Here is a 26925-nt window from a genome sequence, read left to right as displayed (position 1 = left end):
AAGCAACCAACTTTCATCCAAAGAAATTAGTCGTGTTTGATCTGTCATGAACTAATATTTCGGAGGATTAGGAAGGATGGGGTCCACTTGAGGTAAGATGTAGAGTATGTGTATCTCTTGTGAGTAATCATGTGTTTTCTATAAGTTCAACCCCACCAAGTTCTCCTTTTTTTCCCCTTCCAGGAAGTTTTAATTGTCCTTCCTCAGATTAAGGATTTCCCGCTAATTATGAACGAAACTTGTAGGCACCTGAATACACCATAAGCATAGGTATTATCATAGCAATAACTCCCGACTTATTCACTTTCAAAAGTTCGCAATGGATATGCTTAAAAATCATTTATCTGTTGGTGTAGCCGAACACTACTAAAAGAAGCATTTACATTTAAATTAAGACAACTATGAAGGAGCAGTTATGTTTTTAATGAGTTTTTAAAAAATCTAAAACTTTCTTGCAGATGGCAACCGAGCTCAAAGTTCTCGACCTCACGGCTTGTGATGCTTTGAAAACAACTCCCTACTTGTCCGCTTTCAAAAGCTTGGAGGTTTTGATTCTTGAAAATTGTACGAGTCTGGAAGAGATTCATCCTTCTATCTAGAAAATCAAGACCCTCGTCTCCTTGAATGTTACGAAATGTGGTTGCTTGCAGCAGCTACAGACAGGAGTAGGTAGAATGGAAGAATTGAGGGAGCTTCTTATTAGTGAAACTGTTATACGAGAGATTCCGATTTCGAGAGATTGTTTGACGAAATTGGATACTCTAGATGCCTCAAACTGTGAGCTATTTGCTCGACTCCCAGAATCCTTGGTTTCCCTTGTGTCACTAACGCAGCTACACCTATGAACATGTACTTATTTCAGCTTGCTTCATTTTACTGCTCTTCAGTTATTTACGGATGGTTCAATCTACAAACAGAAGTTAGTTACTGGGTGCTAAATAATTTGTTATGTATGGAATGCTCTTCTCAACATTCATAACAAGATCTCCTCAGACTTGTTTTATATATATATTTCTCACTAATTTAAGTCTTCTGTTCATGAAAGTCGGATTTCCAGTCTTCCGGAACTATATAGTGGAGCTGGATAATATTCTCCCTTCTTTTGCATTTCCCTTTCTTAATTATGTCTCAATGCATGAAAATTGACAGAAAACCTTCTGAAATCCCTCTCACTTTGGCGCTATTGCGGCATATGATCATGCATTAAGAATCTTCCGGAGATACTCTCATTTTTGAGGTTTCTAAATACCATCAACTTTTATGATGACAACCTAATGATCGTTATACACTGGAAAGTGAGCTATTTGAGGATTGGAAAGGATTACAAGGAAGTCTGGTGAAGAGCAAAAGGGCTAAGGTTGTCAATTCATGTCCGCTAGTTTTTGTTGTGTCTGTGATGGTGTCAACTCATGTTGGGATAACATGTCAACCGTTGAATTAGACGGAAACATGCAAATATCTCATCAATAAACTGGTTAAACATATCGTGATGTGTCATATTGGATTGTGTCTGTGTTTTTCGTGTTTGGTATTGTCGTGTAAATGCTCTGTGTCAATTGCCTCTTCTCCCTGCATGCACGCATTGTGCTCATGTATGCTAGAAAAAGAGGGTCTCTTGTATGAGTTTTGCATCTTTTGTGTGGCCATGGCTTTCATTTATTTTTCTATAGGGCTCACTGGTTTTGTAATCTTCATTACTTTCTATTAGGTGAATAATTTGCCGGCAAATGTTTTGCCTGTCACATACAACAGCCAGAGTTCTTATTCAGCAGATGACTTGCCAAGAAGTGTAGTCATGACCATAAATCAAGGTTCACCTGTTAAGAGTATGGATTTCCATCCAGTGCAACAAATTCTGCTGCTCGGTTAGCACATCTTTCTTACTCTATGATGAACATTTTTCTCTTCTTTTGTTCTGCTGGATGTATTTGTTCCCCTTGTAGACCATAAGTTTGTGCTTTGGTGCTTGAAAGATTGCCTTTTGTTGTCCTTTTGACACTAGCTTCAGCTATTCAAAGGCATGGGATCTGATTCTTCAAATTTCCTGCATGACAATTTTTAGTGGGAACAAATATCGGTGATGTCATTGTATGGGAGGTAGGCAGCCGTGCAAAGATTGCAGTAAGAAATTTCAAGGTTTGGGATCTAGGAACATATTCAACGGAGCTGCAGGTATAGAAGTTCAATTCTAAATGAAGTCACGGTGTTCTGTTTTCGGCCATGTTATCACGGGTTTTGATCTTTTGTAGGCATCTCTGACCAATGATTATAAGGCATCTGTTAACCGTGTAATGTGGAGTCCCGATGGATTCCTTTTTGGTATGTACAGAAGTCACTTCTCCTTGTATATCAACTGGGAAATTAGGCAATACATCCTTGCAAATTGATGAGAAAACTATGTTGCTGAGAACCAGACTTCATTGCAGTAGTTTCAGGAAGAAGTGTTCAGATGCTGCTATTACTGATGATTTGTGGTGTTCTCTTTAGGTGTTGCGTATTCCAAATACATGGTGCACATATACTTATATCTTGATGGTGATGACATACGGAACCACCTTGAGGTTTCTTGCTAAACATGGAGAAAAAAACTAAGCTTCTTTGTTCTGCAGACATTTGCCTCCTAAATGTGAGTTTAGCTTAATTTTGGCTCTAACCTTATGTCTGATATAGATTGAGGCTCATGTTGGAAGTGTTAATGATCTCGCCTTTTCATATTCAAACAAGCAGTTATGTGTTGTTACCTGTGGTGAGGACAGGTTGATCAAGGTATATTCTGATTGTTTTCCCCATTGTTATAGTGTTGTGCTGTTTGATTCCTAACCAAGCTGGTAGTTATGCAGGTATGGGATGCAGTGACCGGGGCTAAGCAACACGGTTTCGAGGGTCATGAAGCACCTGTATATTCAATATGTCCACACCACAAAAAAAAAATACTGAGGTACATGGTTGTTTCGCGTACTAAAAGCTTGACCAATTGGCAGTACCCTTGGCTAGTCACTGGACTTTGTTTGCTAAAACTTGGTCAGGTGAAAAGTTTTGGTTCAATTTGTATGAGAAGTGTGAATCTGTAGTCTCTGTGGACCTTGTTCTTCCCACTAGTCTTCCAACTTTTAACCTGTCTTGATTCGAATGTGCTGGTTAGAAAAATGGTGACATGGTCCAAAAATTAAACTGCAAATTTGATTCTATCAGGCAATGCTATTAAGCATTAACAACTGGGTAAATGTCTTCACAATCATGACCTTCTGCATAATTGTGTGTTCAGAAGGAAAATTCTTCTTCGCGATTCCAACATTTGTTCTCCGTTAATTTTCTCAAGGTTTTGTGCATTTTAAGATAACCCATCATTTCAGGATGCTCTGTTTTCATAGTAAGACTTTTAAATTGATGTTCTCTTAGGAATCTTTGTTCCGATACTCTCTACTCCTCCTCCTCTTTGCTTTTGTCTGAAGAAGTCATCTATCTGGGCATGCTATTGAAGTTGATAATACAATTTTGTTTTTTCTTGTGTAGTACATCTTATCAACAGCAACAGATGGCAAAATTAAGGCTTGGCTTTATGATAACTTGGGATCAAGGATTGACCATGATTCATCGGGACACTGTTCTACCATGATGGCATACAGCGCTGACAGAACAAGGTTCAGATCAATGGCATTGCATTTCAAGCTTGATTTAAGAAAATGCCATTCTTTTTTACTGAAATAACTTATTTTAGCGATTTCATTTTGCTGTAGGTTGTTCTCATGCGGGACCAACAAAGAAGGAGAGTCACACTAGGTTGAATGGAATGAAGAGGAGGGGAATCTCAAGCATACGTATCATGGACTTGGAAAGAGATCCGACAGGGTTGTGCAATTTGATACCACCAATAACAGATTTTTGGCTGATGGTGGTGAGTTCGCAATCAAATTTTGGGATGTGGATAATGATAGTCTACTTACAATTACCGATGCCGACGGTGAATTGCCAGTAATTCAATGTTAATTTATTTTGACTGAAATAACCTAACCTTTCTATTGATTACCTCACTCTTTAAATTTGCAGGCTTCACCTTGTGTTAGATTTAACAAGGAAGGTTTTCTATTAGCTGTCTCAACAAGTGACGATAGTATCAAAATTTTAGCAAATCCTGATGGGATTAGGCTGCTGAGGACAGAGAAAAATCAGCTATTTTGATGGTTCTAGAGTCAATGCCGGAAGTCCTGTGAAGGTAAAGCTTTTTGAATAAGTACAATGACTTCATAGAGAAGAGATTGCTAAATGTCTTGAATCTATGCAGCCACCGGCAATCACGACATTTGGTTATGCTAATGCCACTGTTGGGCAAGCCAGGGTGGTAGTGGTGCTCCAGGGGCAGCAATCGCCAGAATTTTATGGTTAAGCATTAGTAGCGAGATGGATGCTGCCTGATTTTGGATGTAGTGGTATATTTGCATAAGGAGACTTCCCTAGCATTTGCTTGGAATCCGATGAGCTGGATTGTCATCATGCAGTTGCATGTGCTAAAAGGCACAGATTCTTCACCGGATGAATTTTTCTTTGTATGTGGCAGGCAAAGTATATCATTGTGCACCAGTTTGATGCTTGCTGGGAATGCTAAGCTTGTTAATTCAGCTATTGCCAATTCCTGGAAACCTTAAGTGGAAATTTGCCTTCTGAATCTTAAAACACGAATACTAGAGGTACAAGGATAGTTATTCCTAGAAAAGGGTGGTAGAGCGCACAGAGCTCTCTCAGTTCTAAAGCGATGCAGCGAGACAGTTCAAGTCGAGGTTCATGCATAGAAAATATTGAACTCTATTGTTATCTTCTCTTCGATTTTTTCCCCCTTTGCTTTATGCGTAAACTGGAAAGTTGTGATATTGGTTTGAGTAGTTTAGCCAGTGATGGACGGACAGGGATTTGTGTAAATAGTTTTTGTGATATTGATCTTGTGGTACTTCATGACATCCGACGATGAATGTGTAATCTAGAATCACTAATCTGAGTTTTCAATTCTAACTATTGACTGAGACTTTTATTTAGTTAATATTTCATATTATTTATGTATCTAAATATGAATTGTTGTCGGTGGATTGTGACAACAAGTGATGATCATTAAATCACTGCAATCATTCATGCAAAAATACAATGGGATCTGGATAGACCTTGAAACCCGTGACAAAGTAGATGGAACCTGTACATAGGCATTCTTTTTCATTTTGTTCTAACGTCTATTTGTCATCGTATATAAAACAGTTTTTCTAATGACTTTTGTCTGTATGCAAGCTTCGCATCAAGGGGAGGCATCTTCAAGCTGCATCTTCCTGTCCTCATGTACAAACACATCCATTGGGAGGAACAGCTATTACTTTAACTCCATATCAGCAATGTCTCTGTAGACATTTATTCACAAAATCCTATGTAATCCATGTCAATCTCGCTTACTGCCTTTGTCTCTGTACAATCCTCTGGAGATGGAAAGAAAAGAACCCTATCATTCAGAAGATCAGACGTACGGGCCTCATCAACCTCTCCATAGGTAGGTTATAAGGGAACCTTTGCAAAAAGTTCCAACCTATTATGCGTAAAAGTTACATTTCATATATTCTTCCCTAAAATTTATTTCATTTTACCTTTAATATTGAATAGCTATTCCTATATGCATCTTTGTATTTATTTCTTTCATAATGAAAAACGTAGCCATTCGACCAAAGAAAAAAAAAGCACGTAGCCAATACACCATCATCCTGATGACCTATAATGTCTATTATAAGCCTAATTTCTTTAAAAAGAAAAACATCAACTTTAGGTCCAATGCCAGTTTTATCTTGAACTTTTTTTTTTGTCTAGCAAGAAATCTTCAATTTTTACTCAAATCTCAAATCTGTCCATACGTCCAGGGAAAATTGTCCAAAAAAAGTCCTAAATCAATTATACTTGTACCAATTTAGTCCTAAACTTTTTAATTGTGTCAATTCAGTTCTAAATTTTTTTTTATAAATTTTCAATTTAGTTGTAAACCTTTCATTTATGCCAATTTGATCTTAAATTTTTTAATGATGGGTCGTGCTTTTTCCACTCATCATTTGACTTAAACATTCTTTTTCACAAGTGTTTTGCCCATATTACCCCTTTTATGGCCCCCTATTTAGCATGTCTCAATTAAACTCTAGTATTCGACCAAAAAAAAAAAAAACTCTACCAAAGTAAAAAAAGTAGCTCCCCTCTTCATGTTTTTTTTTTTCTCTCTTTCTTTTTTTATGGTCCCACTTTCTCTCTTCTACTCACTTCTTTCTGTGCTCTCTCTTGCAGGCGAGCCTCTTCTTTCCACGCCTTTGATTTCTACAAACAACAATGTTGTTTGGTATAGTATTTTCAATCAAGAGCTGGTAAAAGGTTTCCTCATTTTGGTGTGGTGGTAATGCTAAGGAAGAAGAGGGGGATGAATCCCTGTTTGGCGGGTGGAACATAATCACTATGCAGGAGAACACGCGTTTGCTTTTTCGACCCAAAAAAAGAATGGGGAGTATGATTGAGGAATGCAAGATTGTAGTCGCGTAGTACGGAAGACCATTTGTCAGATGTTTTTTAGCAAGGGAAGGGCCACATAAAATATGCTTAGAGATTGGAAAACGGGGATGCAAATGAGAGCGACCGAGAGAGTTCAGCGAGATTACAAATTATCGATTAGAAAATAAATTCTAGGCACATGCGCAAGAGACATGACCAAAAAGCACCCACCCAGATACTTTTTATCACTATCTTCAATCCACAAAAGCCACCAACAGGTTGTTTCTATTCCTTTTAATTTATTGAGTTGTTCTTCTGTTCAAATTTTCGCTCTCTAATTTTGTCTATTTTGGTTTCATAGGTTAGTTTCAATCTAGCCATAAGCGTGTCGAGTCAACACAATTGGCGAATTAAAGTCGAGTCGCTGCTATTACTGATTGTAGTGTCGTGGCTGCCTTACCTTTATTGTCACCGGATCGTTTAGCTTGCTCATGACTGCAAGACAAGCCATCTGTGGTTTTTCTAGAAGAATAGGTTATGCTTTGCCTTGAATTATTCTCGATTTTGTAAGTTTGACATCAAAAGCATCCTTAAGGAAAATAGGACCTCAAGAAAAGGAAAAAAAAAGGGGATAGTCACTCTGAATATTGAAGCGCACTAAATGGTAGGCCACACAAGAGGAAATATGGTCAAATTATTGTAAAAGGAGAGTGTTTAAGCCAAAAGAGGAGTGAAAATAGAATGGCCCTTTAATGATTTGCCAAACTAGTCCTAATCCTTTTCATGAATTACCAATTTAGTCCTTCCGACAAATTACTCAAATAATAACTTTAGGACTAAAATGGCAAAATTTTTAAAAGATTTAGGATTAAATTGACAAAATTTCAAAAGGTTTAGGATCAAATTGGTATAATTGAAAGGTTTAGGACTGAATTGAAAATTTATCAATAGGTTTATGACTGAATTGGCACAAATACAATTGGTTTATGATTTTTTTTCCCTACATCCAAATATCACCAATGGCTTTTTAAAATTATCAATATCTAGATCAATTAGAGATTTCTTATAATAACTTGTGCCTCCGTAATATTCTCACCTTCGTATGGAATAACAACAAGCTCCTAAGTTTCATACTTGTGAATAAATCGGTGATAGCTTTTTTGACGCACGAGCATATTTGGTTCTAGTGTCAAAGTTAGAATTTTTTTAGATAAAAAAAAATTTTGGGTTAGTATTGAGATTGGACTTAAAGTTGTGAATTTTTTTTTAGAGAATTATCTTGTCCATCATATTATCATGTCTTTTTATATTTTTTTCATTTATAATTTGAGTTAGTGCATCAAAATGTCAATAAATTTGATTCTACTTATGAAACAAACAAATACCATTATGGTTATGAGGCAGTATTACATAGGAAGCTGCTAGCCTTTTTTTCTTTTTTTCTGGTTCTATCTTATCCTATTTTACTATACAAGCCACATTGTGTACTTTATGTGCTTTGTGCAGGTAGAGAAACTCTACTCCCTCCTCACGTGTCCTCACCCCACTCCTCCCAAAGGTAGGGATTCGAACCCCCCACCTCCCTTTTCTCACGTGGGAAGAATGGCCACTAGGGCAATTCCCCAATGGTTAACAATTCCCCAGTGGTTAACCTCCAAGCCCGACAATGTGACAAGATCATCGGTTATTTTCTACTACACGATCTTTCAATTAATGAGCGTTTTATGCAAAACACGCGATGATGATGTGAATCTATGGTTGAGATTTTACGGTCTCTGATAGTATTGTCGGGGAAGCATTTGTCTATTATATAACCATATAATTGATTAAAGTCATGATATTGCAGAAGAAAAAGCGAGTCAAGTTCGGTGTGTTGTATCTCATAGCTCAATCAAAGCTTCACATGCGCTTACTAGGAGTACTGCTAGTTAACTTTTTTTTTTTCCAAAAATACTTCTTTAATTGTACTATCAAGAACGGTATAATTTCAATCGTAGGTCCATACATCATCATCACGTATTTTTCATAAAATATTTATTGATTGAGAGATCGTGTAGTTAGAAATAATCGACAGTATTATCGGATTGTCAAATTAGTAATTTTTTTTTATTTTCTATTTATTAATGAAAAAAAGCGAAGTCAAGTCAAGAAGCACCTGCATAGGATTGTTCCACGCACCTCCCGCGAAATGCTGCGGAAATTACGCGTGCAGGGACCGTCCTTTTGTTCTCTTTTTTATATCTCTTGTTAATAGAAAAGGCAAGTCGCAGTCATCATATTGTGGTTTAGTTGGTTGATACTATCCAATCAGTTGTCACAAACAGCTTTAACGGGTCTTGGTCATCAGTTTTCTTTTCTGTTTCTTTTATTAATAGAAAAAGCAAGTCAAGTCAAGTCAAGCTTGCTGGATCTCGTATTTCGATCAAAGCTTCACATGCACTTCCTAGAAGTTTCACATATGTGAATTTCATTCATCACACGTTATCGCAGGATGCCAATCACGAGATTTGAATTATTTAAGGTTTGTAAAGAGATGGTATGGCATTAACATGTATTCTCAAACATGAACTCGCGATTCCACCCATGTGAGAAAGGAAGTATGCGACAAGAAAAAAAGAAAGAACAACTAGAATCATCTTGTTTACATAATGAGTTGGATCTAATATAAGAAATTGTGCAAACAATATTGTCTTAATCAATTTTCGATTACCAACTCAGAGCATCAGAATTGCTCGAAATTACGAGGATTATGCGAGCAATAGCTGTCCCTGTTGTGTAGCAATGCGTCTTGGACCTTTGGATGGCAACAACTCAGCATAATAGCTTTGCACAAATTGCCCGGATCGATCTTTCTATGCTTCAACATTTTTAATAAAAAAAAAAAATTGACTAACCCATTCTCTCTCTCTCTCCCACACACACACATGATGGAGAGGAAACCCTACCTATGTAGACAAATTTGCGTAATACCATTATGTTAATGAGAGTTTGGCTCATTCATTCTAAATATTCCGCCTTCCAAACGAGTAAAAGTCTAGGACCTCGCCAATTTCGTCCTTTGCTGCTAGAGTTCTTGATCCTCCAAAAAATTTGAACCAACATTTGTCTTTACTCTAAAAAATATAAATGATTGAAAGACTTTTTGCTCCAATTACATCTTGGATTTCAATTTTTTTTTTTCAGGGAGGGATTTATCCATCAAGGATGCCCACCGATTATTAAATGCATTATAAGGCAAAAAACTAATTTTAGGATTTGAAAAAATTGCATTTCATATTCTTTCCTAGAATTGTAATTCAATTGTGAAGAACCCGTTAGCCTAGAATTTTTTAAATGTGATGAAAGTACAAAATTTATGTAAGATGTTAAAAAATATTTAATATAAGGAGAGAGATCAAAGTGAATTGGGTGAGGGGATGATGAGTAGACAATTTTTGGTTGGCATAGAGACGTCTAGTTTAAGGAAATTGTTTTGGAAGGAAAAAAGAAGAAGAAGTAGATTTAGGATTGAAAATAATAAACTTTCCCGATTCGAATATCTTAACAAAGTGTCCTACTGAAATTTACGTCGAATTCGAGAAAACCCATTCATAACACTACTTAATACCAGTAGGGTATCTCTATTTTTTTATGTTAGGATTGGTAGATCATTGCCATGCCAGAGAACATGTGGGTTCCTCGACATTGCAGATTTATTAACATGTCTCAAAGTCATTGGTTGGAGTCTGTAAAATGCATGCGAAGGAACTCGAAAGGCGATGTCAGGGGCATTCATGAAATAAATAAATTGGGTTCAGCGGTCCAAAATGTTTTAGATACTTATTGTAGCATAAGTTGGGTCATATTGATGCCATTTCGTTAATCAGTTATTTGGATCTTGATGAGAAGCTTGAATTGTGTATGTCTCTAAGCGTTTCAAGTTTTTGGCGGCATGATGCTTACTATTTTATTGGCGCCAGACGTGATAACCACTTCAATTCCGGCGTCGTATTCGACAACTAGACACGTGGCGCTAATGAACACCACCATCCATGGGCACATAAAATGCCTCTCAAAGAATTGGCATGGCAACGTACGCATAGTGTGATACTCACGTGCCGTACGCATGGTCTATTTAGTATTTACGACAAGTCTTTTATCTAAATTCTTTCTCACGTGCTGTACACGTGCCTATCGATGTATAGGTCATTCTTCATTTCTCCACGAAGGAAGACGAACGACCCATGTGTGCTCCACTGTCGGTGCTGGAATCTCAAATTTCAATGGAAGCACCGGCACAGGTTCCACGCACCTTCCTCGCAATGCCCCGGAAATTAATTGTTATTTAAAAAAAAGGCGACAAAAAAAAAAAAAGGGTCAAGTCAAATTGGAAGTCGAGCTTTGACTTGAAATTACGTATGCAATCATTTACTTTAAGCCATTAAGGCCAAGTTTAATAATGCTCATATTCTTCTGATTTCTGCTCTTTTATTCTCGAGAATAGAAAAAGAGATGAAATTTATTGGGTAAGAAATAAAAAGTAAAAAAAAATTTACTTCTCTATTCTCAAAAATAAAATTAAAAAAAATCATTTCGAATAAAAAATTATTTTCAACAACAAAATTATTACCAAACAAGCTTAAGAGTACAATGCTGAATGGATCTTCGGCCAGGCCAAATGTACCGAATTGCCCCTCGAGCTCACGTGAGGCGCGCGGACCGCGAGGCGACTTGGGACCACGCGTATGCTTCGGTTTCAGAGCAGCTGACCGTCGTAGCTGTCAAGCAAAGTGGAGAAGAGGAGGGACAGCTAAAGCAGAATCCGAGGCTCGATAGGCAAATGTGTACCCTGTTTTTACTTTTGATGCATAAATAAAAGAAGGGTCTTGGAAAGTTGGACGGCAAGAACTCAGCATCTGTTTAATCACGCCCAGTAGAGAGTGCTGAGTGTTGGTAATCCGACGTCGAAAGCTGAGAACCAGTGGAGATCACCGCAGTGTGTGGACACTCCTCAGGTAATCCATCCAGGACTACTTGCTCTTCTCTTCTCCTCTCCTCTCCTCTCCTCTGTTTCCTGCTTTGATTGCTTGATCTACTTCTGATGAGTTCCGGAACTCTGCTGTTCGCAGATCTAGACCGTGAAATCTGGCTATCTTCTGAGGCTCTGCTCGATCAATCTCCTATTTCAAAACAGAATTAAGGATCTCTTTGGTCAATCACTACATGATGTACATCCAATCAAATTGCAAAAGAAAAAGGACAACTCATTTAGGAGATCCGAATTCCGAGGCGTCTACCTCATCGACCCCTCCGCATGGACGAGATTACCAAGGCGGAGAGGAGCAGCGGGAAGGGAATAACTACGAAGTGTTCTTGAGCTTTAGAGGGAAAGACACTCGCAAAGGCTTTACTGATCATCTCTATACTAGCCTTGTCGATGCGGGAATTCACGTGTTTAGAGACAATGATGAGCTCCGAGTTGGTGATGAGTTTGGTCCGGAGCTTCTCCGTAGTATTACGCAATCTAAGATTTCGATCCCGATTATCTCGGAGGGTTACGCTTCAAGTAAATGGTGCCTTCGCGAGCTAGCTCATATGCTGAAGTGCAAGAAAGACGCAGGGCAAATAGTGTTGCCCATATTTTACAAAGTGAATCCCTCACAAGTGCGGTATCTTACGGGGAGATTTGGAGATGCTATCAATGCACATAAAAAGAACTTGGACGAAATGACCGCAAAGGAATGGGAAGAAGGACTCAAAGAAGTCGCTGCCCTAAAAGGATGGGAATCAGAGAAAACCAATAACGGGTACATTATTCTTCACCACAACATTGCTGACTTTCTTATAACTAGTACTTACTTGAAAAAGAATATACGTATTACCATCATGCATTAAAATTTGTGTTGTTATCTGACAGGCATGAAGGAGCATTAGTTAAAACAGTTGTCAGAAAAGTTATGAGCGAGTTGAAAAGACTGTTTTTGCTAAATGTTCCTGAAGAGTTGGTGGGAACTGATCATACTGTGGAACATATTATGAGCTTCATAGATGCTAATAGTGATACGATGATTATCGGAATCTATGGAATGGGCGGCATCGGTAAGACAACTCTTGCAAAGGTGTTATACAACAAACTCTCTAGTCATTATGAGTATCGTAGCTTCGTGGCAGATATTCGGGAAACATCTAAGCAGCAAGGTATTCCATGCGTACAAAAGAAGCTCATTTCTGACATAATAGGAGAACTATGTGATGTGTCTAATGTTGATGAAGGAGTAAGTGTCATCAAATCTCGATTTACAAGCAAGAAAGTCCTCATTCTTCTAGATGATATGGACGATAATGCTCACTTGAATGCTTTGGTTGGGGACCATAGCTGGTTTAAAGCTGGAAGTATGGTCATCATAACAACTAGAAATAGGAGTATACTTGACAAGGTTAGAGCAGACCATATGTTTCTACTCAACGAGTTGCCTTTGCATCAATCATTGATTTTGTTTAGCAGACATGCATTTCAAAAGGATTCACCCCCGAGTGATTATGAGGTTATCTCTCTTGCTATTGTATCTACTACTGGAGGCCTTCCCTTAGCTCTTGAAGTTATAGCTTCATTATTAAGTGGAAAAACAATAAAAGCATGGAAAGATACATTAAAGAAACTAGAAGAAGTGCCTGCTAAGGAAGTGCAAGCGACGTTGAAGATAAGCTACGAAGCATTAGATTATGGTGAGAAACAGATATTTTTGGATATTGCATGTTTTTTCATCGGAGAATCTCAACAAAGGCCAACTTATATGTGGGATGATTGTGGCTTTTTCCCCGGGAGCGGGATTGATGTATTGAGTCATATGTCCCTAATTAAAGTTGAAGAAGACGGCACGATACGGATGCACGATCAGCTAAGAGACCTTGGAAGAGAAATTGTTCGTCTAGAAAATAAGAAAGAAGCTCAAAACGTAGCAGGTTATGGGAATATGATGATGCCGGAGATGTGCTTTTCAGCAACAAGGTAAGAGCTTTTTCTGCTTGTCTTAGTCACCGAATGCGAGTCCATTTTCTCTTTCTTGTTTGAAATAAAATTATAGTCAATGCTGAATCCCCAAAACTTGCTGCTCCTACCAGCAAGAGAGCTCTTTAGATTGATTGATGTTCTTGCCTGATTCTAGGACATAATTGAGATGCAATTTCTTGGTTACTGATGACTGATATATGACTGTACCTAGTAGTATTGTGATGAGGACACTCTCCTTTTCATAATACTTCAATGCGGCAACCGAGTAACATGAACATAATGTTTGACAGAGCGCTTTTAGAGAAAAGCTAATATCTATAAATTGTTGGGGCCATGCTTTTCCGACGTATCTGTTTAATGCTCATGCTTGATGTTTGGATTTTCTTTTGATTTCTTGTGAGGTCATTTATTTCTTTTGAGTATTGACTTCTTATGAGTTGTTTGCTATGATAAATGAGACTTGCATTCATTTTTGACAATTAGCTATCCTAGTTCCAGTGTTTTTTAAGTTGGGCTGGGTATGCACTTAAGGTGCATTTGTTTTGCGGAAAATAAACGTTTTGAAAAACATTTTCCGAAAATTAATCACTTATATTTTTTGAAATAATCAATAAATAAAAAATATTTTCATTATCGACAATAATTTATAATTAGTCCACCAAGTATTACTGTTTGTGAGACTTAGTCCCCTTTCTATTTTTGTTTTTTTTTTGGGAGTCCTTTATCGTTCACAGTCGGTGCAATCGAGTCATTTGTCATCAATCGTTAGTTGACGCGTCAGTTGGTAATGTGGCTTTTATATTTATTTATGGTACATGGCAACTAAAAGCAATTATAACATATGGATGATTTGTACAAGCAGCAGACAAGCATGTGCAAATGTCAAGAGCATCTTTAAAAACCACAAAATATAGACGCTCAGATTATATGAAATGACAACATTATCGAAAAACATACTACTGATGCTTTTCAGGAACATGTTCCTGCAGAATTGAGAATGTAATCAGCTTAAATAGAACAAAGCTTAGAGCTGAAAGAAGGGTATCTATGAAATCATTGACAATAATAATACAATTAAAACACGAGAAACTTTTGAAGGAGAATAAGGAGGGTCTCATCTGAAAGAATAAATGATTGAAGGAAAAATTCAAACCGCCAAACAAGTCCGTATGACTCATGATCTCTGCTCAATGCGCAACTCATCGCCTATAACAAAAAATGAATTTGAGTTCCTAAAATATTTGTTTACAACGAAATAAAGTAGAAGCCCTGAGTTCCGTAAGTAACCAAGTCAATCAATCGTCATGTCCAATCTTTCTTTAAGCAATATCTCAGTGATCTATCGACACAATTGATAGCAAACTTAAATGACTACTATTTCACTGTGACAAGGCATTAGACTTATGCAGTTCTAAAAAGAGGAGTAGAATTTATTCATGTAACATTTGATGTGCCATCAATTTTTCTTCCATATACAATGAAAGACACTCACTGAAGGACACACAATGATAAGAAAGGTATGTACAACACATGCGTAATTTGTGGGATGACATTCTTGTTTTCATTTTGCTATTGAGAATTGCAAACAATGTACACCAAAAAAAAAAAAAAAAAAAGGAAACAAAAGAGGGGGATGCTACACAATTTTTGATACAGTTTTGATGGCAAGTTTGATAAATCTCACAATAATAGTATGACAAGAAGTTGAAATATCTTCATATTTTCTTATATGCAGTTGATCTCATCTCATCATTTAAAACTCACATCCACAATATTTCGTAATTGCAGGGCACTAGCAAGATTGAGGCCCTTAATCTCGGGCGTCGGGGCTGGGAGATGAACAAACCTACACAGCTGAGCAATTTAAAGAACTGACTAACTTGAGGTTCCTTCAAGTTTTCAATACAAATTTTGCCGGAGATTTCCAAAACTTGCTTCCTCAATTAAGATGGCTTGAATGGCAATTTTGTCCCTGGGATTTTCAAATGGCCAACTTTCAACCAAAGAAATTAGTCGTGGTTGGATTTGTGGGACAGTTTGATTACGGAGGACTGGGGAGGATGGGGCTCGCTCAAGGTATGATGTAGAGAAGGTTCATCTTGTAGATAATCACATGTTGTGGATCCAATTGCAAGTTCTCCTTCCTTTCTTCTAAAAGGTTTATGGATTTTCATCTAGATATAAGAGGAACTTATAGTTACCTAAAAACGCCACAAGCTTCTACCCCTTAATATCTTATAATGATGACCAAAAAAAAAAAATCTATTGAAAATATAATTATACTGTGCCTATCTTGATTATTCTTTAATCTAAATAGTTTATGGCTTCTAAGCTAAATTCTCCCCATGCAAAAGTATGTTTTTTTAGTGCTGCATTTTTTAAGTCTTATTAATCTTCTCACGGAGAAACAAGGGTCTAGGACACCACAAATACCACAACCTTCGTACGACGCTCACTGGAGTATTATAACTTTTATTCCAATCATTTTTCTTTTTTGCAAAAATTTTTCATCCACTTGGGTGCTATAATTTCTAAAACATTCACTTGAATTATTAACTTTCAATTGATCATTTGAACCACTAGGGGTTGCCCCAATGACCACTCTTCCCACTTAGGAAGAGGGAGGTGGGGAGGGGGATTGGAGGTGGGGAGGCATGAAAGAGGAGCAGGGTTTTGCAACTTGCACATAACGCACATAATGTGGCTTGTGTATTAGGATAGGATGGAACCAAAAAAAAAAAAAAGGATAAGATGGAACCAGACAAAAAAAAAAACAAAATTGATCATTTGAATGCCGTATCTTTCTTATAACATTCACCTAGGTGCCAAAATCTGACATGACATGACACTTGTGCTAAAAGTTTTCAAAAAATTTGAAGTTATGGCGCCGAAATGAGCACCCTACAAAAGTTATGAAACTTGTGCTGTCCTTTTTTTCCCCGAAAACGGAAACTCCCTCACAATGACTTGTTTTGCACATACATACTAAATTTCTACATTTGTTTTTAAATTAGAGTAATGAAAATAATTAATGAATTGCTCGGACTTGTTGCACGCAATACTTATTCATTATAATTGTTGATTAATGACGTCGCCATTTAAAACAGTTTTAAAATTGCAACGCCATAAGACTAATGAAAATGGCATATAAATGCTTTTAATATAACATTTCTAAATATTGTGCATATGACTCATGAAAATTGTTTTTCATAATTAAACTAGCCATTTCCATTTAATTTCATACTATTGAAGGAAAACATGGTGCCCAATGAACGCATCTTTCTCCGACAAAAAAAAAAAATGAATGCATCTTTCTTTTTTTTTTCTTTTTATATTTTATTTATTAAATAAAGGGATATCCGTCAGATACAATGGGGTCGCCATAACTATGAGCAAGTAAGTATATGTTTCTCTGCAATGTTGTCAGGAAATAAATGTAGTTTGCACTTGTACATCCCTATCTTTCTTTTCACAGTGGATATGCTTAAAAAACATTTATATGTCGGTGTAGCCAAACTACCGAAAGAAACATGTTGAATTAAATAAGGCAACAGTGGAGTAGTGGAGCACATGTGTTTTTGAGGAATTTTAAAAATTCTAAAATAAACAAGGGGCGATGGATAATCACATGTTGCAGTGGCCCAATGTCATTGAGATATCTTCTCTTTCTTTCATATTGCCACCGGCCTTAAAGTTCTAAACCTCTCGTCTTGTGGTTCTTTGACAACAACTCCCGACTTGTCTGCTTTTCAAAGCTTGGAGATTTTGACTCTTGAAAACTGTTCGGAGCTAAAAGAGATTCATCCTTCTCTCGGAAACATCAAAACCCTCGTCTCCTTAAATGTCAAGGGATGTATGGCAACTAAAGGAGCTACCTGTAGGAGTAGGTAGAATGGAAGAATTGAGGGAGCTTCTCTTGGATGGCACTTCTATACAAGATATTCCTATTTCAAGAGGATATTTGATGAAGCTGCAGACTCTAAGTGCCTCAAATTGTGGATTTCTTGCTCGACTTCCGGATTCTCTCGGGCACATCAAAACCCTTGTCTCCTTAAAAGTCGAGGGATGTTCGCAACTAAAGGAGCTACCTGTAGGGGTAGGTAGAATGGAAGAATTGAGGGAGCTTCTCTTGGATGGCACTGCTATACAAGATATTCCTATTTCAAGAGGTTATTTGATGAAGCCGCAGACTCTAAGTGCCTCAAATTGTGAATTACTTGCTCGACTTCCGGATTCTCTCGAGAACATCAAAACCCTCGTCTCCTTAAATGTCAAGGGATGTTCGCAACTAAAGGAGCTACCCGTAGGAGTAGGTAGAATGGAAGAATTGAGGGAGCTTCTCTTGGATGGCACTGCTATACAAGATATTCCTATTTCAAGAGGTTATTTGATGAAAGTGCCAATTGTGAATTAGCTCGACTCTAAGTGCCTCAAATTGTGAATTACTTGCTCGACTTCCGGAGTCTATGGGCTCCCTCGTGTCTCGGCAACGCTTGTTATTATCAAATTGTCCCTCATTGAGAGAAATCCCGCACTCGATTGGAAAGTTGGCATGGTTGGACGAGTTGAAGTTAGATTGGAGCGGGATTGTGGAATTACCCGACAACATTTGGAATATGCAGAGCTTGAGGATCTTGGGCACTCTTGGAACTCGCATAATTGAATCTGACGCCATCAGAATACTAGCAAATATCCAAAAGTTGAGAGTGTCGGGATGCGAAAATTTGGAAGGATTACCTAGTGAACCGGTTTTGCTGAACACGGTCTCTTCTCCCCAAAACCTCGAGATTCGATCTACCCCGGAACCGCCTTCTTGCTTATTAGCTCGAGGTATCCCCCGCCCAATTCCGCCACTGCCACATTTTTCACAACTTAGCTTTCTCAAGAAACTCCCTCTTTCTGATTGGCTCGAGCGTATGCGTTGTGGAAAAGCAGTGAACCTTGATTTTGTAGTTTCAACAAGTTCAAGCTGTTAGTTTGGCATTCTATTTACTTTTTGTCTTGCGATGCGGTTCTCTCACGGCGTCTCGGGACTCCTCCTACCAACAACTTAGCCATGGACTACCACACGGTAGATTCAACGTGCCAGAGATCAAAACCTTTGGAATCTCGGATGGAGTACCGAATTCATCTTGCTTCTATTTTATTGTTCTTCGAGTTATTCTTGGATGGTTCAATCTCCAAACAGAAGTTATTCCCTGGGTGCTAAATAATGCATTATGTATGGAATGCTCTTCTCAACAGTTATTCATTGGTTTTTTTAAATCTTTATTACTTTCTCTTAGGTGAATAATTTGCCCGTAAACAATCTTCACGTCACATTCAACACCCAGAGCCACGGTCGGAGTTCTTATTCTTCGGATGACTTGCCCAGAAATGTAGTCATGACCTTAAATCAAGGTTCACCTGTTAAGAGTATGGATTTCCATCCAAGGCAACAAATTTTGCTGCTCGGTTAGCACGTCTTTCTTACTCTATGAAGAATACGTTTGCTGCTTTTCTTCGATTGGATATACTTGTTCCCCTTTTAGGCTATTGGTGCTCGGATGATTTCCTTTTGTTGTCCTTTTGACACTAGCTTCAGCTATTCGAAACCATGGGATCTAATTCTTCAAATTTCTGCTTCTTACAATTTTTAGTCGGGACAGATATGGGTGATGTCATTGTATGGGAGGTAGGCAGCCGTGCAAGGACCGCCGTAAGAAATTTCAAGGTTTGGGATCTAGGAACATGTTCAAAGGCGCTGCAGGTATAGAAGTTCAATAACTAAATAAAATCTTGGTGTTTTGTTTTCGGCCATGTTATTATGAGTTTTGATCTTCTGTAGGCATCCCCGGCCAACGATAGTAAAGCATCGATTAACCGTGTAATGTGGAGTCCCGATGGAATCCTCTTTGGTATGTAGAGAATTGCAAATTGATGCAAAAACGAAGTTGCCGAGAACCAGACTTCATTGCAATATTTTCGGGAAGAAGTGTTCATATGTTGATGTTACCGATGATTTGTGGTGTTCTCTTTAGGTGTTGCGTATTCCAAACACATAGTGCACATATACTTGTATCTTGGTGGTGATGACATAAGGAACCACCTTGAGGTTTGTTCTGCATACAATTGCCATCTAAATGTGAGTTTTAACTTAATTTTGACTCTAAGCTAATGTCCGATACTGATTGAGGCTCATGTTGGAAGTGTTAATGATCTTGCCTTTTCATATCCAAACCAGCAGTTATGTGTTGTTACCCGTGGAGAGGACAGGTCGATCAAGGTATTTCTGATTGTTTTCCCCAGTGTTATAGTGTTATGTTGTTTGATTCCTTTTACCCAAGCTAGTAGTTGTGCGGGTATGGGATGCAGAGACGGGGGCTCAACAATACAACTTTGAGGGTCATAAAGCACCCGTGTATTCCATATGTCCACACGCGATAAAAATTATTCAAGGTACCTGGTTTTTACGAGTACTAATAAGGACACACTTGATTCCCGTTTGCTAAAACTTGGTTAGGTGAAAAGTTTTGGTTCACTTTGTATGAGAAGTGTGAATCAGTAGTTTTTGTGGACCATGTTCATTCCAAGGGCTTTAACCTTTCATGGTTGTGTGCACTCTATCCCAAAGACATTATATGATAACCCAGCATCCTAGGATGCTATTTGATCATAACTAGAGTTGTAAATGGATGTGCTCTTAGGAATCTTTATTCGGATCCCTGGTTCTCCCGTCTGAAGAAGCCATCTATCGGGGCATGCCATTGAAATCGATCATACAATTTTTTTTTTTTCGTGTAGTTCTTCTTCTCAACAGCAACGGATGGAAAAATTAAGGTTTGGATTTATGGCAATTTGGTTCGAGGAGTTGACTATGATGCACCGGGTCTCTCTTCTACCATGATGGCATACAGTGCTGATGGAAAAAGGTGCGGATCGACAGCGATCGATTGATTTCATATTGGGTCCTTTTTTTAAATTTGAAATGACCTATTTTAGCTATTTTATTTTGCTATAGGTTGTTCTCATGTGGGACCAATAAAGAAGGTGAGTCATACTTGGTTGAATGGAATAAAAGTGAGGGGGGTCAAGCGTACGTATCATGGACTTGGAAAGAGACCTGGTGGGGTTGTGCGGTTTGATACCACCAAAAACAGATTTTTGGCTGCTGGTGAGGAGTTCATGGTCAAATTTTGGGATATGGACAATGAAGATATCTTGACTATTACCGATGCTAAGGGTGGATTGCCGGTAATTCATTGTTGTTGATGCATTCGACCGAACTAACCAAAACTTTCTATTAATTACCTCATTCTTTTGAGTTTCCAGGCTTCACCTTGTATTAGATTTAACAAGGAAGGAGTTACGTTGGCGGTCTCAACAAGCGACAGTAGTATCAAGATTTTAGCAAATGCTGACGGGATTAGGCTGCCGAGGACACTGGAAAATTCGGCATCTTGATAGAGTCACTCCTGGAATCGCTTCCACTTGCAAATCGGATTTTCCTCCGTTTTCGAGAGGAGGTTCTTGACTAGGGAGTTTAGAAGGAAATTTAAGCCCATTTGGAATAGCTGTACTTAAACCGTAAGTATGCTGGAATGTGAACTGTTGTAGGAGCTTTGGAAGTGTTATAGCTGTGAAGTGTTTGCCAAACACCTTATAGAAGGCGCAATTTGTATTTCCATAGCTGTGAAGTGTTGTGGCTTTAAACCTTCCCTCCCGCGATGCCATGGGGGGAGGGGCGAGGTGAGAGGGATGGAAGAATTTATCCGAAAAGCTAGCTTGTGACATGAGAGGGAACCCATCCCATTATAAATCCCGGAGTATCTCCTTAATCGTCTGACATAAGATTTTGCCCGCATCATTATCCCCTTTTTAGGATTCTACGACCTTGCGAAGCGGTCCCCGAGGACACGGCCTCGGGCCACCACCAAGGGACCACCACACTCCCAATGAGTGGCTCTGAACCATTTCATGCGTTATTAGTAGTGGAAAAACTAATCGCGGGAATATCCATCGGACCGCATTCATTATAGGTATCTCATCATGTTGATCTTTATGTGTGCCCTATATGTGAGACTTACATGATTGAATTCATTTGTTTTAACCTTTATTCCTTCCTTGTCTTTGGATGATGACACAAAAGGGGTTTGTATGGTTAGTATTTTTGCTCAATCGGTAATTGAGTACTCGAACCTTTCTTTGTTCAATCTAGTAATTCAATTCCTTACAAGTTGGTTTAATGTGGTGTCTCCATTAAACATATTGCCAGGTCATGTGTTGTTTCTCCGACGTGGCTCGTTTTATTCAAGAAAGTTAAACAAGATTGCCGACATGATGACTTACCGAATCAAAATCCTGTAAAATATTCAATTAGGTTGCTCAACATTTCGTGTATAAGTAGCCCGGAGCCCACCCCAACCTTAATTATCACGGTGGTTACTACCTCTGGAGGCCGAGAGAGTGTTTCATGGTGGTGAGGCCGATTGTATAGTATTGGTGGCAGAGATGGTGCAATTGGTGGTGAGGAGAAAACGGTTACCAAGTCGCTGGGTGGTTTTTCGAGTCCATGGTGGCGGAATTCGAAGGCAAAGGCGGTGTCGATCGACGGCGGAGGATTATTATTTAAACTAGTGACTTGGTTACTAGGCACAATTTCACGTGGTCAAGTCTTTGTTCGTAGTCTATAATAGTTAGGAATAGGGATGTGCGTCGACACTGTTTGGCCCAGGATTGGAGGGGTCGGTTCCCGGTTTCACAAACTAGGACTCCTCCCGCCAATAACTCAGCCATGGACTACCAAACAGCAGATTCCGAACATGTTTTGAAGAGATCAAGGCCTTCAGGAATCCCGGATGAAGTACTTAATTTCATCTCGCTTCCATTTTATTGTTCTTCGATTCTTGGGTGCTAAATTGTTGAAATATAAAACAACCGCATTGAAAAAATCAAAAAACCAGAGAACAAACAACAAAAAGACACGAGAACGGGTTGACGAATACGACCACATCCACGGGAGAGCCAGAACAATCCACTATAATCGGAGAATCGAATACAATCGCTAATACGCGTGTTTCCCACCTAGATTAACCCAAACCCAAAGTGTTCACAAATAAACAACTAATGGATATAGTAAAACTCACAAACACAAAATAATGTTTGAGCCGAACGAAAACCCAGACCTTCAAAACAAACCTATGTTCTCACGTTTTCTTTCTCTTCGTGGGCGCCGCTTACTCTTCAAAGGAACTGGAAATAAAAGCCCTCTCTATTTCCTCTGTTTGGCACTTTAAGAAGTCAAAATTTCTTCCATTGACCAACCAATCACATAAAAATGAGTCCCCCGCAGCAAAGTAATTCTCTTGGGATGCAATCTTGGATAACCTTCCTTTAACAATAACAAATCTTCACGTGATCAAATGAGGTTTTTTTTTTCAAAAAATTTAATCCATGATTTCTTTTCTTCTCAAATATATCCATTTACAAAAAGATATATATCTTCAATCTATTCGGATTCAAACGCCAAACTGAGACATAATTAACAATCCCACATTGTGATGTTGAAACCAAGTCATAGTGCTCACATCCATCGCCTCCTAACGCCCCACGGGCGCTCACTCTCGACCAATACTCAAGCAAAGCTGAGTTTCGCAAAGGAGACAGCGGTTCTCGAGCAATCTTTTCACAACAACCTACCTTCGCAAAACATCTCGGATGAAGTGGACCCATATGATATGCTTGTGCGGAAAACCGGATTATATGCCGAAAATCGCATCTGGTTGTCACAGTATATCAACACTTTTTGTTTTACCCAAAGTCCATGAGCAAACCTTGCAACCATATCGCTCTTTCGCTACAAGGTTAGTGCCAACGCCCGCGACGACAAGGCCACGTGGTCCGAAGACGCCCAACTAACGCACCACCGTGTAAACAGACCAAAGACGCACCACCAAGTCACATGATCGAATCCACAACCCGTGGTCTCACCGCCATGTCCCTCGATACTATACCAACGCTGTCCCCTTCAAATATGAGGATCCATTTCACAGCTTCCCAATGAGTTTTACCGACGCTTCATAAACGACTAACTACAGACTGAAATATCGCCAGGCAACCATAGCATACATAATACTACCCAGCACCAGAAAAGGAACACGAGACATATGTCCTCCTCCCCTCGCGTATAACTAACGAAAGTTTAAAGTGCGCAATGGTGTACCACTTATATTAAAAGTCAACAATTTTCCAATATATTTCTTTGAGACAGAGTAATAATCCCACCACGCAAAATCTCCATACCCAAAATTTTCTTCAACCAAATCTTTATCTCAAATTCAGCACTTAACGCCAACATCAATAGAATATTTTTTACCTATCAACATATCATCAACGTATAACAGAAATATATTAAAGACCCGTCCCAATCCCTAAAATAAACACATCCATCCGCTTTTGAATAGTCTTACTAGCCAGAAAGCATCAAATCGTTATACCACTAGGAGATTGTTTCAACCCATATAATGATTTCTTTAACAAGCAAACATGATATTCTTACCGAAGAGCAAACCCCGCCCATGAATTCCTCCAATTCACCGTGAAGAAACGTGTTTCACATCAAGCCCAACTCGAGATCCTGCAGAACTAAGGCAAGAAACGAATAGAGTATGCCTTACCACAGAGAAAACACTTCATTGTAGTCAATGCCCCCAGGTAACCCCTTGCAACAAGCCCGCCATGTACCTTCGCCCGACACGGAATGCCCCTTTCCGTTTATAGACCCATTTACTCCGACAATCTTCGGCTCTGGGTACTTTAACTAACTCCCATGTCCGATTTTGATGGAGTGATTCCATCTCTTCACTCATAGCTCCTAGCCATTCGACGACTAACAGCTATCGCCCAGAAGACGAAGGTTCATCTCCACCTCGTCACCTACGTAAAGCATACGCAAAGATAATTATAACGCACCGGTGGTTTAATTTGCCTTCTTGTCGAACTATACTATCCACGTTGTTCATTATCACCGTCTTAAACCCCAACATCATTACCTCGAGGTCTCAGTCCCACCGAAGCCCACCTCACTACTAACACCATGATATGCGTGGTGTGTCTCGAACTCTTCGTTGAAGCATTCACTCATCGAAGATCACATCTCGATTAGAAAACCGGGTGATCGGATCGGCGCACCAGCCCGAGCCTTTCATCCCATGTGCATAACCAAAATGCACTTCTGACCTCGGCTCAAGCTTACCATCACTCACGAGCATAACGGACATCCGAATATTCGTAATCCGGAGTAATCAACGTTTCCCACCACACTTCCGAGTCTTCCACTGAAGCGATGATGGAGATCTATTAATCGAAACAGACCATGTTCAGCTTGGCCCAAAATTCCTTGCCTATTCCAATGCGAAAGCAGCTCGAGCTCGCCAAGTAAAGTTTTCTTCCGTTTGCCACGCCATTCTGCGGTGTCCCAGACCGTGCGGTGTCTCACAATCCCTTCTCTCTGCAAAACTCGGTAAAATCTTACCACCGAACCCATGCCGTTATCGCTCGGCACTTGATCGTTTATCCACCGCTTCAATCAATGCCTTAAATTTCTTGAACCGATCAAACACATCGATTGTGCTACCATACCTTCCGGAATAGTCGGATAAATGTCAGCATATAACGGGTACCTCCTTTCGAAGGAACAGAGACGGCCCCGACATCAATGAATATATTTTACCGTTGTTTGGTCGAATGAATACCATACAAACTTAATCCCGCTCCTAAAGATGCAAGTGCTCACATAAGTCTAACTACTTGTCTTGACCCTTTAACAACCCTCATCACTCAGACGTCATACCGCCTCACTCATGTGCCCTAGATGCATAGCCATAAACGAGTTAAATCGAAACGACTCACCATGAAACCGCAGAGCCCCGTCATCCTCCCGGAGATGATAGAGAGAACTCACATTCTTCCCTTTCATCACGTCATAGCACCTCGAGAGATCTTCCACTCACCTTCAGTGTACTTACACCCGATATCATCGAGTGTCCCCGAAAATAAGATTCTTCTAAGCTCATGCCCACGCTAATGTCGCACTACGCCATCGTGCATCCGAATCCAACTTCCCCTATCCCCACAACCTTACAATGCGTTATTCCCCAACAAAACTCTACCACCATCTCGACGTAAGTAGTAAACCAATTCCTTTGAGGCGTCATATGATAAGAATACCCGAATCTAGCACCCATTCATCTCCGACGAACCCGGCACACACAAGACAACCTCCGCATCACTAGTGCTCTCTTCAAAACGTTCGCCACACTGGTTGTGGCTTACGCTATCACCTCTATTTCTCAACTTGGGACAATCTCTCCTGATGTGCCTCTCTTCGTGACACTCAAAGCACTTCACGCGTCCCTTGGACTTTCTATGGCGTGACTTAGATCCGCTTTTACCTCTACCGCTATTGGACCCTCGTTGTTGCTCTCTACCCCGAATCACTAGTCCTCGCGCTAGGCTGTCATCTCGCAACTTTCTCTGCCACTCTTTAGAAAATAAGGCGGACTTTACCTCCTCTGAGGTAATCGTAGTACGCCCCTGTAATAGTGAATCGGTAAAGTGCTCCCATGACTCTGGTAGGGAAGCTAACAACATCATGCCCTACTCTTCATCATCAAGTGTCTTACCGACATTCTTCAAATCCATCATGAGTTTATTAAATTCATCTAGGTGGGTTCTGATAGACGACCTTCGATATATCCGAACCGGAACATCCTCTTCAACATATATAAGCGATTGTTCAAACCCTTCGTTACATAGAGCGCCCGAAGTTTTGCCCACAATGCTGCGGTATCCTTCTCCTCACCAACCTCTATTAACACTTCATCCGATAAATCAACAGGATTAAACTTCTAGCTTTTCTCATTACCACATCCTTTCAAGCATCCGTCATCGTATCGGGCAACTCGCCTTTGCCCTCTAATGCTTCTGCTAAACCTTGAGTTGTTAATAACGCCTCCATCTTGAGACTCCATAACCCAAAGTTGTTCCTCCCGTTAAACTTCTCAATTTCAGCTTTCACCCCAGACATAATTGCAATCACAGAATATCCAGATAATAATCAGACAAGCAAAAGCCCCAAATCACAATCTAGAATATCCAAACCAAGGCTCTGATACCAATTGTTAAAATATAACGCGAGGAAACTAACCCAGATCTTGCAAATAAATCAATGCGAAAAGCCTAGAGAAATAACGACGAACAATAAAGGACACTAGAGATTACGTGGTTCGGTCCGAATATCGGTACCTACATCCACGAGAGAGCCAAGAAGAACAATCCACTATAATCGGAGAATCGGAATTACAATCACTCAATACGCTCGTGTTTCCCGCACCTAGATTATATCCAAACCCAAAGTGTTCACAAATAAACAACTTAATTGGATATAGTAAAACTCACGA

The 26925-nt window shown here is 39.3% G+C and overlaps 3 protein-coding genes across 3 annotated transcripts in view; all 3 read left to right on the top strand.

The window, feature by feature from the left end:
- Positions 1-1542: 1542 nt before the first annotated feature.
- LOC115731453 (topless-related protein 4-like) overlaps positions 1543-26925 on the top strand; it is a 103397-nt gene continuing 78014 nt past the window's right edge. The window contains exons 1-6 of the mRNA XM_048278101.1: positions 1543-1617; positions 1709-1865; positions 2488-2561; positions 2671-2766; positions 2841-2897; positions 20270-20397. Of these exons, the coding sequence (XP_048134058.1) occupies positions 1543-1617; positions 1709-1865; positions 2488-2561; positions 2671-2766; positions 2841-2897; positions 20270-20397 (587 nt within the window). The remainder of the gene's footprint in view (positions 1618-1708; positions 1866-2487; positions 2562-2670; positions 2767-2840; positions 2898-20269; positions 20398-26925) is intronic.
- The window catches only part of LOC115733026 (disease resistance protein L6-like), a 154133-nt gene continuing 138561 nt past the window's right edge, over positions 11354-26925 (top strand). Inside the window, exon 1 of the mRNA XM_048277042.1 lies at positions 11354-11414. The gene's annotated coding sequence lies outside the window, so the exon portion shown is untranslated. The remainder of the gene's footprint in view (positions 11415-26925) is intronic.
- On the top strand, positions 18772-20004 carry LOC125314545 (topless-related protein 4-like). The gene is made up of 6 exons (XM_048277079.1): positions 18772-18940; positions 19126-19235; positions 19314-19383; positions 19507-19580; positions 19656-19751; positions 19828-20004. The coding sequence occupies exons 1-6, from the start codon at positions 18871-18873 to the stop codon at positions 19975-19977; spliced, it is 570 nt and encodes a 189-aa protein (XP_048133036.1). The 5' UTR covers positions 18772-18870; the 3' UTR covers positions 19978-20004.

The sequence above is a fragment of the Rhodamnia argentea genome, chromosome 4 (assembly GCF_020921035.1).
Source record: "Rhodamnia argentea isolate NSW1041297 chromosome 4, ASM2092103v1, whole genome shotgun sequence".
In the NCBI taxonomy this organism is placed as follows: Eukaryota; Viridiplantae; Streptophyta; class Magnoliopsida; order Myrtales; family Myrtaceae; genus Rhodamnia; species Rhodamnia argentea.
Note: the sequence above shows the minus strand (reverse complement) of the source record. Positions and strands in the feature narration are given on the sequence as shown.

Coding starts and splice junctions, on each gene's coding strand:
- LOC125314545 (XM_048277079.1), top strand. CDS start 18,871: ATGACCTTAAATCAAGGTTCACCTGTTAAGAGTATGGATTTCCATCCA. Junction 19,236..19,313: donor CATGTTCAAAGGCGCTGCAG/GTATAGAAGTTC, acceptor GATCTTCTGTAG/GCATCCCCGGCCAACGATAG. Junction 19,384..19,506: donor TCCCGATGGAATCCTCTTTG/GTATGTAGAGAA, acceptor TGTTCTCTTTAG/GTGTTGCGTATTCCAAACAC.